The 21,816-nt window shown below is 36.6% G+C and overlaps 1 protein-coding gene across 35 annotated transcripts in view; it reads left to right on the top strand.

Moving 5' to 3' along the window:
- Positions 1 to 21,816, top strand: part of GluClalpha (glycine receptor alpha 1) — a 182,633-nt gene that overhangs the window by 60,060 nt on the left and 100,757 nt on the right. For 33 of the 35 annotated variants that reach the window (XM_067756841.1, XM_067756786.1, XM_067756861.1 and 30 more), the window contains one exon: positions 19,757 to 19,936. The exons of the other annotated variants lie outside the window; for them this stretch is intronic. In XM_067756841.1, coding sequence (XP_067612942.1) covers positions 19,875 to 19,936 — 62 coding nt within the window. In that variant the 5' untranslated portion in view covers positions 19,757 to 19,874. The remainder of the gene's footprint in view (positions 1 to 19,756; positions 19,937 to 21,816) is intronic. 35 annotated transcript variants of the gene reach the window in all.

Here is a 21,816-nt window from a genome sequence, read left to right as displayed (position 1 = left end):
TTTGAGTTTATGGCACTATTTTTGTATGTAGTTAGAACCAAAAGTGTTCTAAATTGCATTTAACGCTAAATATATAATTTAGTTTAAAATCGCTGTCATTTGCTGCATGCGAATTTCAAATTTGTGTACCATGAATAAATAATTAAAGTGCTGTGTTCACACACTTACCTGCCATATAAATTGTTTGTACAAAAAAAAAATGTAAATAAGCAAAATATAAATTTTAGAGATTGTTGCATGCGGTGTTTCTGCCAAGCGAACGCATGTTTTCCCGATTGCCCCACCATCATATTGCATGCCCCAGTCGTCGCGCAGGTATGCTTGCTTTTAGCACGAGCTAGCTCGCCGGACTGCGGGGTGGTTCTTGCGACCCTGAAACATGCCAACAACACCCTACAAGAGAAAAATACATACCTGGTACTCTTCATGTCCACTCTAGGGATACTACGCTGCTCTGGTTGATAATGGCTAATGAAGTTTGGGCCGACTCCAAAATTAATACCACTTTCCGCCCCCTTAAAATTCAAGCCCCCCTTAATGTCCACATGTCCGTCCGTCTCGCCCACATATAGAAGAATATTGTCACCAAATCTGCAAGATTAACAATTCATGTTTATTATATCAAAATGATATATAAATATACATATATGCTACTATATGTAGCTATGATTTCAGAAATTCATATGTAATTAGCGTTAAAATCTACTTATATACGCATCCGTCCCCTCTCGCACTTAACCATGCATGCGTGCATATATAAACTTATGTAGGGTGTTGTGGGATCTATGGCAACGATAGCCTCACTTCAAAGACTCCCGAAACGCATGTTTACGTAACTCTATATACGCGCTTTCGCTAATGCCACAGACACATATCCCCCACACCCCCCGCCTTATATATATGCACTCATACAATTGGGTGCCTTATCATCGGAAAATACCTCCATTTTCCTCGGAATCTTCCGCTCCACAATCTAGATTTAGTTTAGGGTCTAATTCAGCAACCGATACTTTTTATGCTCTATGAGATATGCTTATATTATGTTCGACCTGTTCAACCCGTCTTAGTTTAAGCGTATACGGATATTTAATCTAACAATTACATTAACCTATGCGTATATGTACATATACCTCCTAGTTCCTGTACTTATTCCCGGTTGATTATCAACATTACTTGATAATTTTAATTTTTATTCATGGTTACATGGGTTATTGACAAACTAATAAACATACATGTAGGATACCAGCATTTGGCGTAATCGGTACCCACTACTGAGCGCAGTCACTGCTATACAAACGCATTCAAGGATACATACGAACGCAAGTTCGCCCAAAAAATAATCGAATGGGTTAGGTTCCTCTAGGAGAACATCCGACGATTAAATTAAATTCCCACCCAGCCCTACAAGATGTCTTGTATCAGAGAATACTTTCAGGGTAATTGGAAAAAACCGGGGGGGTGGGGTGAATTATTTCTCTCTCCCCTCAGACCCCTCCCTTACTTTTGGATATGTATTTCGAGGGACGAGACTACGTCATTCGCAGTACCACCGAACACTCCCCGAAAATTCACGACCAAATATGGTTGCATGCAAGTACGTTTATATGCTTATACCCCTATACTAAATATGCCCTACTTAAGCTTGATTTGTTTCCCGCCTTTTCGTACCGGGTCAATTTACTTGCGGGTGCCGTGGTTGGTTTACTAACCGCGTGACCCCGAACGTCTTCGCGACACGGCAGCAGTTTCGCCCGGCTGGACCAGACTGCCGCTCTTTCCAACGCCGCTGACGGATGTTGCACAATTTACAAAATATGGTCCTGGATGCAAGATGGACCGAATATTGCAGCACAGGCACGGATAGGCCGTGCTGTGAATGACTGTGAATTCTGCGCCAAGCAATCGCCAAACTTGGTGGCCAAACGGGTACTCGCGATGTGGTGCGCTTAATCTTTGCGATCACTGGAGAGCTTCCAAAACCTAAAAGGTTAACGCAAGTGAGTTATTGGCGAGAAAAACTTTGGCGAAACAAAATTTGGTCTATACTCCGCCTTAACCGAAGATTCTCGAAACTTTCCTGTGCGTGTGTTCGCCTCGGCTGCTGTCGATTAAAAGGCAGATGGCCGCGGAAATTACGCAGATTAGCTTGCAACTGACACTTGTCATTTGCTGACGTTGGCATGGACATGAGGTTGCCAGATTTTATTTCTAGATCTGTAACACAGGGTGACCGCAATAAGATTAACAAGCAAAGCCCCCATTACTGATACTTAGCATAGACTTGACTTGACTTGGCGTAAACTTGGCAACTTAGCCATGATTATACTCCACTTGGCGCATACAATCTGGCATCATAATCAGCGTTGAAATTTATATTTAAATAAATGTTAATTTGTATGACAAAATGTCAAAATGAAATGGAAACAAACAAATGGCATCTCAAAATGTAAACGTCACTTAGAACTTACATAGAAAATCAAAATTCAACAGACTTCTAAGTCAAGTTAAGTGTTACCAAGTTTTGAGTAATCAGTAACATGCAATGTTCATTTAACAGAACTGTAAGTGACAGTGCTCAAGTCAAGTGAATTCTATGCTAAGTATCAGTAATGGAGCCTTAACAAAGTTTAAGTTTGGGTGAAACCTTTGGTGTGTATTTGAAACGATGTTGTTTTTTGCTTTGTGTCGTTAATACTGTTATAAGGTTGCGTTATAACACCTTTAGAAAAAGTGGGTGTGGTCTTTAACCGATTTTTATTATCTTCATTCAGTCTACATAATTTATTAAGGATAGTGTCTCTGCCGAATTTAAATGTAATATCTTTAACGGCTTTTGATTTACGGCTTGTTAAACTTCCAAATTTTCTTCTTCTAAATATGGGTGGTGCCACGCCCATGTTCCAACATTTTTCGGAATTTATGTTTTGCGTCATAAAACCAATACACCTACCAAATTCGTTTTTGAATTATCTCATTTCTTCTAAATTTTCGATATAGAAAATGCTGCCGTGTTTATCGTCCGATTTCGCTTATTTTCAATATCAATATATTCTGGGCCAAGATAAGTCCCTAAACCAAATTTGGACGAAGATATCTCAATATTTGGTCGATAACGGTTGTTAGCGACCAAAAATCGTTAAAATTTCGATAGCATGCCGATAACTGGGCACTAGATAATGGTTGGTATCGAAATAAACCTATAAAATTTCAATAACTCATCGATATCTAATGCGCCATTAACAAACCGGAAGCACTACCGATAACTCTTTCATAACAAACCAAAAACCGATAACAATACCCTAAATCATCTAAAACGGCTGTTACAAGTCTATAACCAATTAATATGACGCCAAAACGTCGATAATAAGCCGGTAACAAACCCATAGCTCCGGTTGTTGGTGTTGTTGTATTACTGTAGCAATAAGGATACTCCCCGAAGGCCTTGGGGAGTGTTATCGATGTTGATGGTCCTTTGCCGGATGCAAATCCGGTACGTTCCGGTACCAAGCCCGATCATATCAGGACCGATTTTTTATGACCACATGGGACCTTCTAGGCCAATCCGCCCTCCCACCCCCCACATCCATGAGAAGTTCGGGGTCACCAGAGCCTCGGCTGTTAATGAAACAGGGTTCGCCACGAATAGCTGAGGTTGACAATTGGGTCTGGAGAAGCTCTATTTTGCGCTGGCTACACCTTGAAAGGGCTGTGCTACACAACCTCTTGAATCTATTTGGTATTTTAGTCGCCTTTTATGACAGACATACCTACCGCAGGTATATTATAACGCCCTAACTTGCTGGCCTAAATTCTCCTCGGAGGCTATCGCGCCTAACATTTTTTTTTTGGAGAAATAAAAATACAGCTGTTCGAGAAATATGTAGACCCTATAATAGCAGCCCAAGCTGAGGAATAGTCAATTAGTTGGATTTAAACACGCTAAAAATTAAGTCGGCGAGTGATTTAATTGGGAAGCACTACTACCAAAGTAGTGTTGTCTTTAAAGAACATTTTACTATGCTGAATATCTGAGTAATTTATCGACAGCTCAGCGATGCGAACTATAACAGAAGGTGCAGAATAATTAAGAATTTCTTTAAATTCGTTACAATATGTGACCCGGCCTATGAAAAGGTGGCTTATGACTCAAAAAAAAAAAATTGCTAGAAACAGCTGTTAAAGATAAACAATGCATTTCTTTAGTTTCTTAGTAGTTTTTCTTTTGCATTATGAACAGTCATGCCAAAAAGGTGAAGCACAACCCAGTTTCTGACCGATATTTTGGCTCCACTGCCATCGAAAAAAAAATGCTATCAAAAAAATCTGAGGATGCTTCACCAACCACCAAAGTGGCATCAAAGAAACCAAAGGCTTCATCGTCTTTCTTTGTCTACATTTTTAGTACACTTCTGAGCAAGTTAGGACTTTCTAGTTTTCACCACGTGAAAGAGCGTCTCAAAAACTATCGAAACCACAAGAAAAGTGGAAAAATTTTTTTGAGTCATAAGCCACATTTCATAGACCGGGCCACATATATATATATACAATTTAATTTTTTTTAGTCTCCTTAGAGAAATCTTAATGTAAATCTCTCTGTGTCACTCTTTAATATTGTTGAACTGAGACCAAAATTTATATGGGATAATTTTAACCTACGTATTATTGTTTGTAGAGCTGAGACTTCAAAAATTGTTTTATTTTTTTTTTTTTTTCCTTTATAAGGACCACCCTAATGTACATACATATGTATTGGTAAATCAGCCATAACTTTGATGATTAATCTATGTTATTTCAGTTGTATTCATTTTATATTTTTTTTTTTTTGCAAAGCTTTTAGCATGATTTCACATTTGATGTCATGTTATGTGGTCATTTTCGTTTAGTAAAAAGCTTTTGATACTTTACGTTGATGCTCGTCACCTGTAGCAGAGCAAAAGCAGCGCGCACAGCTGACAACTCACCCTACTGCCGCCTACTGATCCTTACGTACATATCTATGTACTATAAAGGTACAGTGTACTCTCTCTTAAACGGACACCTAAGAGACTGCCAAATTTGTCCGCTTATGAGAGGTTTCCGCTTATGAGAAAAGTATTATTGATGAATGTTGAAACAGTTTTATTTCCAAAACAAGAATATTAATACATACAAATAAGACTGAGTTAGGAGGTTCATAAAGCTTTGTTCATAAATTAAAGAATAAAGTTTTGTGTACAAAGTATTCAAAATAATTGTACGGAAAGTTATGTTTTGACATTTTTTAACCTTTCCGCCAGCCGGATGATGCACTAAAATCGTCGTAATTGAGTCTCACTGCAATTTCTTTAGCTTTGTTCCTTATAAGTGTGCCTGACAGAGGAATGCTCTTATTTGGAGCCTTCACAAACCATTCGTAGCACAATTTATCAATATTAAGGCCTTTGGACTTCAGCAGACTCCTTTTTCTCTCCGGGTTGACGTCACTGTCCCACAAACTTAAAATTTGATATATGTTTTTGATAATGCTAGCAACTTGCGTTTTGCTGATCTTACATTCTTTGCCAACTCTTGTGCGCTTAGTTTTTATTTCTTATGAATTTCATTGACATTAACTTTGTCTTTAATATTCAACACTACCTTAGGCATTGCGATTCACGTACGTACACACACAAGAAGATACTACCTACGTGTATGCAATAGGTACATACATTTTTATGTTTTTTACTGTATTGAAAACAGGTTCTTCGTATTTAGGGGATTCCCCTACATCCATGCACGTATTAGTGAATAAGCAACAGTTGTATGAATATGGTAAAGAGTGAATGAAAAAAAGTGTTGTAAGCTGTCCGGTTATGGGAAATGAAAAAGCCCTTTGGGGTAAAAATCAAGTGTCCGCGTCCTGTTATGGGAGGGTTGTCCGCTCAAAAGGGAAAAACTTAAAAAATGCTTAAGGATTTTTTTGGTACTGAAAAAATTGTCCGTTTATGAAAGGTGTCCGCTTAAGAGAGGTGTCCGTTAGGAGAGAGTACACTGTATTCGCAAAAAAATAACACATCCTTTGTTTCAACTCGTTTATACAGCGGTATATCTGGGCGTACCTTCTTATATGTAAATATATGTATGTACACATACCTATACATATGTGCTCAGATAACCATTAACTGTGATATACATACATACGTATGTGTAGCATATATTTGTCCTACATGCAAACGCATATTTAGATACATTTGTATATGTGCGGGTATCCATTTCTCTTGTAAAATATTCAAATGCTTTTGTATTGTTTGGCCCAATTGTTTGTTGACTTACAGACATGTTCACAGTCTCGTTTTATTTGACATGCAACAAAAACAAAAAATTAAAGGTTATTGACATCGTTCTAAGTTATTGTTTGGAGGTGTATTGTTATTTGATATATTTAGGCACTAAACGTTAGAAAGGTACATACGTATGTATGTGGTTGTTTTTAATTAAAATATGTATATTTATACTTATTATTTAAGAATTCATGAGCTTAACACCAGCTTATAATAATTGAATATTCAGTTATTATGTTTTTTCTAAGAGAAACTGAAAAGAAATAAAGAAACATTTACTGGCATATTGCGATGGTACCATTTCGAGAACCGCCACGAATTCATCATCAGGCAATCTCGCAATGTTATCAAATTATCTTAGAAAAAACATAATAATTGAATATTATATTATAAGAAGCCAGTATTAAGCTCATGAATAATTAAATAATAAATATAAATTGAACACACCATTAAACAAACAAACATAAATATGTAAAACTGAGCCCTAGTTTACAAAGATTCTCTTTCGCAACGAAAAAGAAACTTTACAAAAACAAATCTATATACACACAAATTAATATAGAGCCAGAATGTCTCAATTGTGTTGTTAGTGTAGAAATGAGATAAACTGAATTAAGCAAGGAAACAAATATAAGCAGGATAGTCCAGTGGTTAAGGCAACTGCAGTTTCACCGTGTGATTCGCGGTTCGAATCTCGGTGAAACCTTTGATAACATTACGAAATTGCCTGATGACGAATTCGTGGTGGTTTTCGAAATGGTCCATCATAATATGCCAGTAAATGTTTCTTTCTTTCTTTTCAGTTTCTCTTAGAAAAAGCATAATCATTGAATATTCAATTATTACAAGCCGGTGTTAAGCTCATGAATTCTTAAATAATAAGTATAAATTGAACACACCATTAAACAAACAAACATATTGTAACGAATTTTCTGCAAATCCTCTTATTTGCAATCCTCTGCTAAGTTCGAATCACTAAACTGTTGAATAAATAACTCCAATATTGAATAATGGAAAAATGGCCTTTATTAAAGTACTTCACAATAACACTTATACTTTGCTACTCGCTGGCTTAATAACCAAACTGATTGATAACTCAAATGAAACCCTACTATTGGCCGCCAGATCGCGTGCTTAATCAAACTGATTGATAGCTCAACTCAAACTGAATTACAGCGCCTCTACATCTGTTGCCTTTTATACCCTTTGGTTTCCTCGTTCGCATTTTTCCAGAATGTACTAGCATTGTCCATGAGCTCTCAAACTTCTCAGCTATAACTAAAATTGCACAATTGTATACATCTTTTAGGCGCTTCCAGAATCTACTAGTCCAGTAGCTCTCAAACTTCTCAGATATATGCATGTGTTTGCGCATTGACTCTCCGCTGCTCGTATTCGTACATGGTACATATGTGTAGACGCAATTATTTATTCGTTTATGTAGATACATAAAGATTGAATTATTGATGTGAATGTTTGTAGTTTACAGTCTCTCGCGCGCACATAGGCGTATAAGTAAATGCATCTGTGTGTGACATCTCTCTGGGCTGCCTTATATACGTGTATACTTGATTTGATTATTAACGTAAATACTGCTTGGCATGGCCTTAGCATTGCCTAAGTAATGGGATAACTTAGTGATGCTAATATCCGTGACAATATGTATATTTATATTTATGTATATGCGGGTGTAAATAACTATCATTTGTCCTTAACTTATTGTTAGCTACCGAGGGGGAAGACCAACCAGAAATACCAATCACCGATGACGGAAAGGACGGTCCAGCACTCGACTATAACGAACGGGTTGTGTACCGCAACCCTTTCAAGGGGTTGCCAGCGCAATATATAGCTTCTCCAACCCAATTGTCAACCGCTCCTACCCGCGACGAATCCTGTTTCATTAACAGACGAGGCTCTTGCGACCCCAAGCTCCTCATGGAACTAGGGTGGGGAGGGAGGGATGGCCTTGAAGATTTAATGTGGCCATATAAATCGTTCCCAAGATGGTCGGTCTAGTAACTTAATGGTGCTTTGTTACCGGAACGTGCCGGATCTACATATATCCGGCAGAGGACCATCAACATCGATAACACTCCCCAAAACCTTGCCTCCAAGTATGCCATCGGATGTTGGGTTGAGCAAAAGGCTCGCCATCTTTGTTAACTAAGTTCATGTGTTGATAGGCGAAGGATAACGAATCGTTTGTGAAAGTTATGTTTTCACAGATGCTATAATTCCTATTCAATATTATTATACCTTCATGAACATACGGTTATTGACCAAGTGCGTGTAGCAGGAGGAAAGATCAAACTTATTCTGTACTCATGTCCTGCTTTTGAAAGGTTAAGACTCTAGCAATAACACACCTATCAGTTCTGAAGCAGCAAGTGGTAAGGGTTCTACAAAGTTTATAGAATTTGCCAAGAGAACGGCGTTGTTTTGTAACACATGTAGGTCCTGGTTTTCGATTAGGGTTTTCAGTTTGATCGTTGAGCAAACTTCTGTTAACAACATGAACTCAGTTCAAAACCTACCTAAAGGTACGAGTATCCGAGCGTATGATATGACGTTGTTCTTAAAGCCTATCAATCGGATCTCTAACGCCATCCTTCGCCGATTAGCTACGCAACTATAACAACTCTTACCAAACTTCTATCCGCATCATAGCTTTACAACAAAAACCTACGCATGTGTAATATAACTCATGCAAAACCAACAACAAGTTTGCACAACCGAACTGATACTGTATATCATATTAAAACTCAACTACAACAACAATGGTTACATCAAATTCCTTATTTGTGTACGTAAATACGTTCGTTAAAAATATGAAAGATTAAGGTAATAATGACACCTTAATTAAGAAAATCCTTTAATCACACCAATTTTACCACGTAATCTTATTTAGCTTAAGATGTATGTATGTTTGAATTTATGTAACTTTATCACTTTTCTACCTTATATTTTCACAAAAGACAAACAAACAAATTTAGCTTTATGGCGCACATAACACTTGAATGTATTTTGCTTGGTTCCACCGTATCTAAGAGCAGGCGTTTGAACAAGGAAACTTGTGCAGGTGTTACGAAATTATATATTGACACACACATATGTGTAGTATGTAAAGGTTATGTATAGTAGATGTAGAGTCTACATTATATAGACCGTCAACGAACTGGCAATGTTATTTAGATATGATAGCATTTTCGTTTGTTATTGGGCAAGAATTTGGTGTATGTATGTATGTCTGAAAAAATTGTATTTGTATTTAACTTAATCAAAGACGTAGAAAGTGAAGGGCCACAAAAAATCAGAAAAGAATGAAGATTTTTCAAAGAAGTTTCTAGGTCTGTATTAAATTGGCGAGACATGCTCATATTGCTTTATAAAATTGTTTTTATACTCAGCTGAGCAGAGTTCATAGAGTATATTAACTTTGTTGGCATAACGGTAATCGGTAACGGCATAAACTAATCGAGATAGATATAGACTTCTATATATCAAAATGATCTGGGCGAAAAAAGAAATTCATTTAGCAACGTCCGTCCGTCTGTCCGTTAACAAGATAACTTGAGTAAATTTTGAGGTATCTTGATGAAATTTGGTATGTAGGTTCCTGGGCACCCATCTCAGATCACTATTTAAAATGAACGATATCGGACTATAACCACGCCCACTTTTTCGATATCGAAAATTTCGTGTGCAATAATTCATTGCCAAAGACGGATAAAGCGAAGAAACTTGGTAGGTGGGTTGACCTTATGACGTAGAATAGAAAATTAGTAAAATTTTGGACAATGGGCGTAGCACCGCGCACTTTTGAAAGAAGGTAATTTGAAAGTTTTGCAAGCCGCAATTTGGCAGTCGTTGAAGATATCATAATAAAATTTGGCAAGAGCGTTACTCCTATTCCTATATGTGTGCTAAATAAAAATTAGCAAAAACGGATGACGAACACGCCCACTTTAAAAAAAAATTTTTAAGTCAAATTATAACAAAAAATTGAATATCTTTACAGTATATAAGTAAATTATGTCAGCATTCAACTCAAATAATGATATGGTGCAACAAGATAAAAAAAAATAAAGGAAAATATCAAAAAGGGCATGGCTCTTTTTCATTTAATTTGTCTAGAATACTTTTAATGCCATAAGTCGAACAAAAATAACCAATGCTTGTGAAATTTGGTAGGGGCATAGATTTTATGACGATAACAGTTTTCTGTGAAAATGGGCGAAATCGGTTGAAGCCACGCACAGTTTTTATACACAGTCGACCGTCTGTCCTTCCGCTCGGCCCTTAACACGATAACTTGAGCAAAAATCGATATATCTTTACTAAACTTAGTTCACGTACTTATCTGTTATAAAAAATTCTATCTTGTTATAAAAAATGGCCGAAATCGGACTATGACCACGCCCAGTTTTTCGATATCGAAAATTACGAAAAATGAAAAAAATGCCATAATTCTATACCAAATATGAAAAAAGGGATGAAACATTGTTATTGGATTGGTTTATTGACGCAAAATATAACTTTAGAAAAAACTTTGTAAAATGCGCGTGACAACTTCCATATTAAGTAGAATAAAATTAAAATGTTCTGCAGGGCGAAACCAAAAGCCTTAAAATCTTGGCATAAATACTGTTCGTGGTATCTTATCTTATCTATAAATCTTATAAACTAAAGTCGCTAAATGCCATGTATGCACATAACTTCACACAGAATGCTCCGATTTTAAAACGGCTTTTTGCATTTGAAAGCTTAGCTACGTGAGATGGCACAGTTTATATAATTTGAAGATGTATATTATAGGGGCGTGGCAACTTGCCAAAATGTAGTAAAAAATCATAAAATTTTTGTTTACACAGCTATAACTCATAAACGGATGGATGGATTTAAAAAATTCTACTTTTCAGTAAAAGTTTGAAACATTTACCTTCGATCTGCATCAAAAAAAAAAAATACTTGATTCCTTTCTTATACCAGCCAAATTGTTTAAACAAAAGTAACATTTTTACCAAAAAATTCGTGTGTGTGATTGTTCGGTGTCAACTGTTCGCGCTAATTGCTTTTGAGTTAGGTATGATGCGACACATACGTACATGTGTACATAGCATTCGCTGCGTTATTTAAATTCGGGCGTAGGTTTATAGGCATGTATGAATGTACATATGTATGTATTTTCATATGATATCGGGCGGCTATTAAAAAGCGAAACAATGCTTACTGTAAGTGGAAAAGGAATCGGACGGAAATGAATTGGAGTACATTTAGGTTGGTAAGAAATGAAACCACACTAACCATAAGGCGTGAAAAGAGGAATTATTTCGCTAAGAGGCTGTGCCCCTCCCTAACTAATAATGTATTATGGCGTAATTTAAAAGCCCTGCGTGTGCATGTTAGTGATAACTCCCTCTGTACCCTCGACCCTGATACCCTGAATGAAGCATTTGTACAATGTTTCCCTTCCTTAGCCCCTTATTCGCGTTCATCTTTGTCCGCAGCCCACTGTGATGTTATTCCCCCAAGTCGAATGTTTGAGTTCCGTGCAGTTACCGAGCTTGTTGTGGAGAAAAACTTGTATAGAATACGGTCCAATGTTATTGGTGCAGATGGCATCCCCATCAAATTCTTAAAAATTATTTTACCGTATATCTTACCTACACTTACGCACATAATTAACCATAGTTTCACAACGTCTTGCTTCCCTAGTGCGTGGAAAATTGCCACTGTGATTCCTGTGGCCAAAAACAAACTTTGGACCTATCAGTTTACTGCCGGCCTTGTCGAAAGTTGCTGAATCAATAATGTCTGAGCAAATTTACTCTCATGTCAATAAGTTCAATCTTTTATCGAATTTCCAGTCTGGGTTTAGAGCTAAACACAGCTGCTTCACAGCTATGATAAAAAATACTGGATGACATTAGAATTGCTTTTGACAAAAAATATCTGACGCTCCTGTGCCTACTGGATTTCTCTAAAGCTTTTGATTCTGTTGAACATAATCTTCTTTGTCTTAAACTGCAAAATCACTTTGGATTTAGCTCATCTGCTGTGCAACTGATGCAGAGCTACCTTACAGATAGGTCCCAGCGTGTAAAATTTAACATGAAACTGTCTATGTTACGTCCACTGTCGTCTGGTGTTCCCAGGGGTCCATTCTGGGACCCCTTCTGTTTAGTCTTTTTGTGAATGATGTTTTCTCTGAATGTCGACATGCAAGCATATTCGGATGACATCCAATTATATATGTCCTGTCCTCTTGACCAGACAACTAACGTTAATTTAAATGATGACCTATCTTCTCTCAAGTCCAGGGTATCACGTAATGGCCTTCGTCTCAATGTTGATAAGTGTTATGTGTTACCTATAAGTAAAAAACGTCTCGCAACTGTCCCTCCTCTATACATTGGGGATCGAGCTATTAAAACTGTCTCGAAAGTAACTAACTTAGGTTATGTCATTAACACTGACCTTACCTGCACGGATCATATAAACTCTTCTGTTGGCAAGATATACTATACCCTAAGGAGTCTTCGGATGTCCGCCGCGTTTACACCGGCTTGCATAAGGCGAAGACTTGCCAATCAACTTATAATGCCTATAATTTCTTACCCTGATCTCGTGTATAGTAAGCTAGACTCTCAGTCTGTGCACAAATTGGATGTGGCTTTCAACCATTTCACGCGCTATCTCTTCGGGCTTACGAGATTTGTGCATATTTCTGCCTGGAGGACAAGCCTTTTGGAGTGTGAACTCTATGAGTACGTAAAAGTTAGAAATTGCATGTTCCTCTTTCACCTTATAAAGGAGAAGTCGCCTAGTTATCTCTATGAAAAGCTAATATTTCCTAGGTCTGCTCGTTCTTATGATTTGATTGTGCCGCAATATAACTTTCTCTCATCGGCTAGACTATTTTTCATCAATGCTACGCGTTTATGGAACTTAATTCCTTCTACTATACGCAGTAGTCTGAATAAGAGCAACATTAAGACTATTTTAACCTCATATTTCAGTAATCTTGTAACTTAACCGATTTTTGTTTGATTGATTCTTTGTTCTTTTTACCCTGAGATGTGCTTTCTAAAACCTTATGTATTTTCTTGTTATATTGTTCTACTTACAGTTTTATTTATATCTCCATTTTAATTAACTTTTTCTCTAATAATGTTCCTTGATATGTGTTAAAATATTTAAATTACTATTGTTGTACTAAAAAGGAATTAATTTTCTTATTGTACTAATGCATTTATTAATAAATGAATGAATGAATGAATACCAGCTTGAAATATGTAGGTACGTACATACATATTTATGTAACATAAATGGTTAAGAATGCATACATCTATTGAAAAATAATCTTTCGTTAAACATTTCCTTAAAATTCTTCAAACAAATTTTATTTTTTGGTATTTTTGCATGGATCACTATCACTACATATTGTCACGAATTTACTTGCAAATCCTCTTATTTGCAATCCTCTGCTAAGTTCGAATCCCTAAACTGTTGAATAAATAACTCCAATATTGAATAATGGAAAAATGGCCTTTATTAAAGTACTTCACAATAACCCTTATACTTTGCAACTAGATTACTTAACAACCAAACTGATTGATAGCTCAAATGAAACTCTACTATCAAAATAATACTGCTATTGCTCGCTAGATAGCGTCTGAATCGAAACTTGCCCATAGCGCCTCTACCGCTGATGCTTTTATACTCTGTGATTTCTTCGTGGCATCTTCTAGGCGCTTCCAGAATTTTACTTAGTTATAAATTTCTCAGCTATAACTACAGATGTATAATTTCTCATTTGAGTAATACTTGCACAAATTATTGCCTTCTCTTGTGACATCTCAGATAAGATATATGCATGTGTTTGTGCATTGACTCTCCGCTGCTCGTATACATACATGGTACATATGTGGAGACGCAATTATTGTTTCGTTTATGTAGATACATAATGATTGAATTATTGATGTGAATTCACGTCACTGCTTAGCATCGGCTTAGAGATAGCAGCACCCCTTAGTTTTGCTAATATTCGTAACAATATTTAGCAAATCGGTTCTTTCTGGAATACCTGCTATTGTAAAAGTTCACATATTCGTATATTATAGTCTTCACCTTTGAATTTTCCAGTCAAAATTGTTGCCTCGATAACATTGTTCATCATTTTCTTGACTGAGAGTCTGGTGCCTTTGCAAAGTCGTGGTGGATGTATGTTTCGAAGAAGAATAATGGGTACACCAATTTTCAATGTAAGAACGTGCGGTGGCATGCCTGGCAAATCAAGCGAATTCAAGAATTCAGTTGGAAAGTTGACAACCTCGTCTTGATTCACCACAGTATCGATGGACTTATATGTTGTCGTTTCACTGGGTATTCCATGCTGAATGGTGAAGTTGATGGTATTGGCATAAATGTTTTTGGCTGCTAATATAGCACGCGAACTGAGCCACTGATGGTTTTTGTAGTTTCTGTGATCTTACAGAAGTTTGCTGACAGGGTGATAGATTGTGTAGATGCATCAATTTCCATTCGCTTTCTGTTATCTTACAGAAGTTTGCTGACAGGGTGATACATTGTGTAGATGCATCAATTTCCATTCGCCCATTTCCAATATCCATTAAGAGTTTTGCAAAATTTCCAGCCGATGCATCCCGTTGTAGTTGTACACGCATATTAGTTTTCAAAGTCAATTTCTGTAAATGACGCCATAGAAGTGATGATTTAAGACATGCATTAAGTTCATCAGCGGGTGTTCAACGTGGTACAATGGGCAGTGTTTGTCGAAAATCACCAGACAATAAAATGAGTGCGCCACCAAAAATCCGTCTGTTTCCTCTTAAATCTCGCAGTATACGATCAAGCGCTTCTAATGCTTTCTTGTGAGACATTCCACATTCATCCCATATGATAATTTGACACGTTTTGAGCACTTTTCCCATTCCAGAGTTTTTGCTGATGTTGCATGTTGGTGCCTCAGTGTTTTGCAAATTTAACGGCAGTTTCAATGCTGAATGCGCTGTTCGGCCACCATCCAAAAGAGTTGCCGCAGTCCCAGATGATGCAATAGCCAGTGCAATATTATTTTGTGATCGTATGGTTGCCAAAATTAGTGAAAGAAGAAAGGTCTTGCCTGTACCACCGGGCGCATCTATGAAAAACAGTCCACCGCTTTGTTCTGTGATTGCACGCAAAATTCTGTCATATGCAATGCGTTGATCTGGAATCAACTTCGGAAGATTTGTCCTAACGAATGTCCCCAGTTCGTCAAAATCATAGTGTGTTTCTCGTTGCAAATCACAGCTTTCTAGGACCAAGAATGTAGTAAAGCACTCATCAACAGCTTTCATTTGATATCCATATTGTATAAACATTGTCTCGAGGTATTTGGGTCCACGTTTTGGCCTATATCTCGAGACCCTAGTCACCAATAGGTATGAAAACTCCCCTGTACTAAATCATTCATCAGCAGCTTTCATTTGATATCCATATTGTATAAACACATTCTAGGGGTGCCTGGGTCCACGTTAAAATTCGGCAGAGAGATTGCCTTTACTATAAGGAATGTTTTGAAGAAACATTAACGAAATCGGTTAAGGACAGCGCCCACTTTTATATAAAAGATTTTTAAAAGGGTCGTGGACGAACAAAGTAAGCTATATCTTTGCAAAAAAGAGCTTTATACCAATGGTATTTCATTTCCCAAGTGGAATAAAAACAACAAATAGGAAAAACTTCAAATTTTAAAAAATGGGCGTGGCACCGCCCGTTTTATGACTAAGCAATTTTCTATGTTTCGGGAGCCATAACTCGAATAAAAATTAACGGATCGTAATAAAATTGTGTACACATATTTTCCTTATAGCAGAAAATATATCTAGTAAAAGTGGACGGGATCAGTTAAAGACCACGGCAACTTAGATACAAAACAAGTTTAAAAGGGTCGTAGACTAGAATAATGAGCTATAACAAAATAGTTTTGAATCAATGATATTTCACTTATCAAGTTTTATTGTAAGAGGAAATGAGGAGACAATTTTTTTTAAATGGGTGGTACCACGTGTTTTGTAGAAAAGTTATTAACTAATATGAAATGTACAATTGAAGCTCACGCTGAGTATATAATGTTCGCTTACACCCGAACTTAGACACCTTTATTTGTTTAAATTGAAATTTATAAAAAAATATTCGCCGTAATCACAGCAGCTGACTAAAATACTGCCTAATATTAAACACAGTTTCCAGCTAAAATAAGCACGGGCAGGGTATTCGCATAAAAAAAGTTAGTAATTTGCGCTTACAACAGCGATCACTTGACCCTATGCATAAAAAGTGGTAGTTCTTTACTTGACAATTACTATTAAAATTCCACAAAAATTGTCAAAACCTTAACTTAATTTAACTTGATTATCATTGAACGTCCTGCATGCTTATAAAATATCGAGGTTAGACACATCCTTATTAGGTACCATTTCTATTAATCTAAACGGCCCCGAACGGCTAACTGAAGTTTAAGCTGAGCTTAAGCGGCCGCCCTGGCATGGTTAAACTCTAGTTAACCTATCAGTTATTTGCGTTCGTTCGAAATGGCGTCGAGTATACCCAATAAGCAATTGGGCTTGAGTGCCATTAGAACTCATATTCATAACTAGGCATACTTCTTAAATCGTAAGAGCTGTTGGCTCATCTCGAGAATCATAGCGTACTCAGCAAAAGAGGGAATTTTTTTTAAGCCAAAAATGTTATTACTTAAGTTGAAAAAATTTAATTCCTAACTTGTGGTTCTCTAACTGGACTCAAATGTGAGATTCCATACTACAGTATTTTCATTATTTCATTAATTACGGTTCATTACTGCTATTAACCAGGTGTTTATTTCTCACAATAAACAGCTGTTGGTTTTGGTGGTACCACCTTGGAGATTTTTTTTCAACTCCACCTCAACTCGATATCCAATGTAGGATATCAACTGGAGAAATGTTTTGAATATTCATTTGAGAACTGTACCTTTCTCAAAATCTCTCGAAAGTTGAATAATAATTGGAAAATATTAATGACGTTGGAGATCAACTCGAAAACTCTAAATTTTACAAAGTATCTCAAAGGTTGGATAGTGATTGTTGAACGAAATTGGATGTCTGGTTTAAGAATAATTAAATAATGATGTTAGATATCCCATCCGGAACTAGATATATATTTCGCTGGAGAAATATTTTTTCCATGTTTGTTGGGTAAACGAAATCCAGCTGTTGCTGTATCTACAAATTATCTAGATAATAAAAACCAATGTTGCCGTACAAAAAGCGTACCCCAAACGCGGCCTTAAACTGTTATTGAAAAACTGCTCAGTAGTTTAACTGGAGTTTGAATTTGACTAGAGCTTAAGCAGACTTATTTTAAGCTGAGCTTAACCAACTACTGAAAAACCGGGCCTAAAACCTTTTTTTAAAGAGCTAAAATCGCGCTCGCGTAATCTTAAATTTTTAATACTTTTAAAAGACGAAATAGTGTTTATGTTGACCAGAGCTGTTCAGCACTTCTATACTTATAGCATGTGAAGAATAGGCACAGTTACAAATTCACACTTTGCATATAAAAGAATTTCATAGCACTCCTATATGCCCTCACATATAAATTCGATTCATATGAAAGTGCCTGAATTTCATATAAAAGTGCAAAGAAACAGCACTTCCATATTAAGCCAAGGCACTTCGGTATAATGTTCAAATTTACACCAACAAATTGACACAAAAAAATGTTTCAAAAATATTGTAGCCGTGAGAAAAATTTAAATTAAAACTTATTCATTAAGGGGACCATCAAAATTCTTTAAACATTTAAAATGCATTTTTTTTCGATTTAGAAAATTTTCAGTGTGCATATTATTTTTATATACACAAATCACGTTTCACTATGTTTGTCCGCGATGGACTCCTAAACTACTGAACCGATTTTGAATTTGTTTTGCACTCCGTGTGTAGTTCAATCTAGCTTGAAATATAGGATAGGTTATATCTCAGTTTATATTCGCAACATTATCTTATTGCAATTTTTTTTAAATATTTATACGTATACGCAGCGGCACTAATATTTTCAGTGGTGCGGATATACTTCCGTGTAATTGCTTGGTGTTTAATTAAACAACCTGCTTATCAATAAAAAATATTATAGCGAATGATATCAAGTATAGCACATCACCAGGCCCGTCGAGGGAAGGGGGTGGTGATTACCCCGAATCCGGGGTTTCTGAGGTAGCCCGCGATTTAGAAGTACTAAGACATTTTTTTTTAATTCAGGAGAGTCTTTAGTTGTTCCGTGTGCAATTTTTAAGCCGAATTTCAAAAGCAATGAATATCTGCATTTCGCTTTAATATTATAGTGAAGTGTGAAAAATAAAAATCTACATATATAAAAGGAAAGGCTAAAACGTGTGTTAGTTAGTCGCCGGTGTTTGAAGAGATGCGTCAGTCGATTTTGTTCAAACGTGGACCAGGGTACCCCTAGAATTTGTTTATAGAATATGGATAACAAATGAAAGCTGTTGAGGAGTGCCTTAGTAGAGGGTAATTTTCATACCCTGGGTGACTAGGGTGGGTCTCGAGATATAGGCCAAAACGTGGGCCCATGAATGCCTATACAGTGTTTATACAATATGGATATCAAATGAAAGCTGTTGATGAGTGCTTTAGTACAGAGTAATATATTATACCGCTGGGTGACTAGGGTCTCGATATATAGGCCAAAATGTGGACCCCGATACCCCTAGAATGTGTGGGTAATATGGATATCAAATGAAAGCTGTTGCTGAGAGCTCTAAATTAATTTTCATTGTGATATTCGATTTAGTCGCATCAACCTGGCAAAACTGATAAATATGCATGCGAAGCCGAAATAGAGACATGAATTAATAATACCCACATACCTATTTACATATGTCCTATTCGATTTGCCTGAAATTCGGTATATAAATATGCCTATATTAGTGTTTACGATCCTTTTTCCTACCAGAGACGGACTGTGACTGGGATTAGGACTAGGACTGGGACTGAGACTCGGAGTGGGACTGGGACTGGAACAAAAGAGATAGACTGAGAGGAGAGAGAATAAGACGAAGATGGAGATAGATGAAGCGAAAAAGATGGAGGGAGGAGTGAATAAAAGGATTAGGAAAAAGTTAAGGGGGAGGGCAGAATTAAACGGAAAAAGCTTTTTAAAATGTATGCAGGTAGGCCAAATTTATGGCAGAACAACGTCTGCCGGGTCCGCTAGTTTTGTATATATACCTATGTATTTTGAGTTGCACTGCAATATAAACATTTTTGAGCAGCCCTGAAGTTGAATATAACTGACTTAAAATCATGCTTAAATTATACCGTGTTCAAACAAATAAAAATGGGCCATTACCTATAAACTAAAAACATTATTTCTTTATCTATTTCCAGCCATTCGATGAAATAAATAAAAGCATTTGTGCCATTTTGGCTATAAAATCACATCAACTTCACCTGTAAACATAAACACGCATGCCAAGGGAATAAAAATTTCCATATCATACAAATCATGGACACCGGCCATTACTTTTGGGTGATATTTTATTTTGCCAGTCTATGTAGTGCATCACTGTAAGTAACCTGAAATAGTTTTTGCTATAAATGTTTTGTCATATTTTAATCTAACAACTACACACACACACACACACACAATTGATGTTTATACTAAGTACATTTACAGCTAAAATATTTGTAAATACGAAGCAGCAATAGTAAAATACAAAAAAAAAAAATGGCAAAAATATGTACATAAATACAAAATTCAATGGAAAATGGTGAATAAATCCACATTTTATTGACCGAACCTTTGAAAGTAAATTAAATTGTATTTTTTGAAAGCTTTGTCACGTATTTTGGCTGATATATAACACACACATAGAAATACATTATTTGTACACAAACACAAGTACACACCCATTTGCACAATTATGCAATTATGTCATTGAATTCATCCTTTTGATCGGTTATAATTGTGTAACTAAAAATCGAAGGACTCAATAGCAAATGAAGGCTACAAACTTATTGAATTGTGATGGTTATTTTATTGTTGTAGTGCATATGAAGTCGTATATTCCGTTTGAAAAATTGGTCCGTATGAATGAAAAGTACGTCACTGCTCTTGGTAAAGATAAAAAAGGGGGATAACGCTTCCATAGATTATCGTTTTAAATATATTAGCTAAAGTTCAAGGTCTAAATGTAAACTTAAGTAGAAATTTCTTTCATGGTTTGTTCGACACACAGTATAAATAAAGCCAAACATGCAGAGTTTAGAGGCTTTCTCCACACTTTCTTACTTGTTCTGAAAACTGCGCAGCTGGTGAGGTTAGGTTCAACTGACCGGTCAACAAAGACCTCACATAGACTGAATGTGTCCATAGTGTTACCAGAATTAGTTTGACGAAGAAACGGAAAACCCCCAAGTTTGGTACCAGCACTTACGTTATAAAATAACTCCGTCCTCTTGTCAAATACTACATATTTTCTAGGACCTAGCTTAATTGCAGCCTCGAGATCTGGCAGCTTTGCAGCGCCTAGTATATGTAGCCTTGAACTCACGTGGTCAGAACACGAACACAGAACGTGTCCAACTTGAGTAACTTTGTGAGGCTAACGTCATAAGGTTTGCACATGGTTTTAGAAATTTTACAACCCCGCGCTTCTGTCCACGCCTTTTTCGCTTTATGGATCATATGCAACTCCTGCCTCCTTTTGATTTCCCCAAACAGATTGGTACGTCTGTCGTCGTTTCATCGAGTTCTGTATGCACCTTTTCCAACTCATCCACCTTTTCGTTACCTTCTATCCTTTCATGACTGGGAACCCAGAATAGATGTATGGTTTTGCCTGAACGAAGTCTCGCCCGAAAGATACTGCATTAATCTGGCCACCTGAATGATCTATTTATTTACAGATGTTGTTGTTGTAGTTTTCAAAATTGTTACGTATGGTGATGGTCTTTTTCCGGATATAGATCCGGTACATTCCGGTAACAAGCACCCGACCATATCGCGAACGGTTAAATATGACCACACTGAACATTCTAGGCTGTCCCAACCCCACATCCCCTTATTCCACGAGGAACCTGTAGCCACCAGAGCCTCGTCTGCAAAATATGGATTATACATGCATAGGTGAAGTTGAAAATTGGTTTGCGTAAGCTGTGAATTGCGCCTATCAACCCTTATTTCTAGATCGACATAGTAAACAGCAGACCCGGCCCTGGCTCGTCCATTAAAAAATTGTGAAAATCTTAGGAAAAATAATGTATTGACTTGGAGGGAGCAGAACTCTTACAAAAACTAACCATCACACAAAAAACTTATATTGTAGAGGTTTACAATAAGATCAGTTAACAAGAAGAAGATAACACATTCTTAAGTACTTCCTTTATATCAATGGTCCAGAAGAATGTAAAGTGTCGATTTAAACAAAGACATAATCTTGTTGAAC

The sequence above is a fragment of the Eurosta solidaginis genome, chromosome 1 (assembly GCF_040869045.1).
Source record: "Eurosta solidaginis isolate ZX-2024a chromosome 1, ASM4086904v1, whole genome shotgun sequence".
Classification (NCBI taxonomy): domain Eukaryota; kingdom Metazoa; phylum Arthropoda; class Insecta; order Diptera; family Tephritidae; genus Eurosta; species Eurosta solidaginis.
This window is presented reverse-complemented; position numbering and strand designations above follow the sequence as displayed.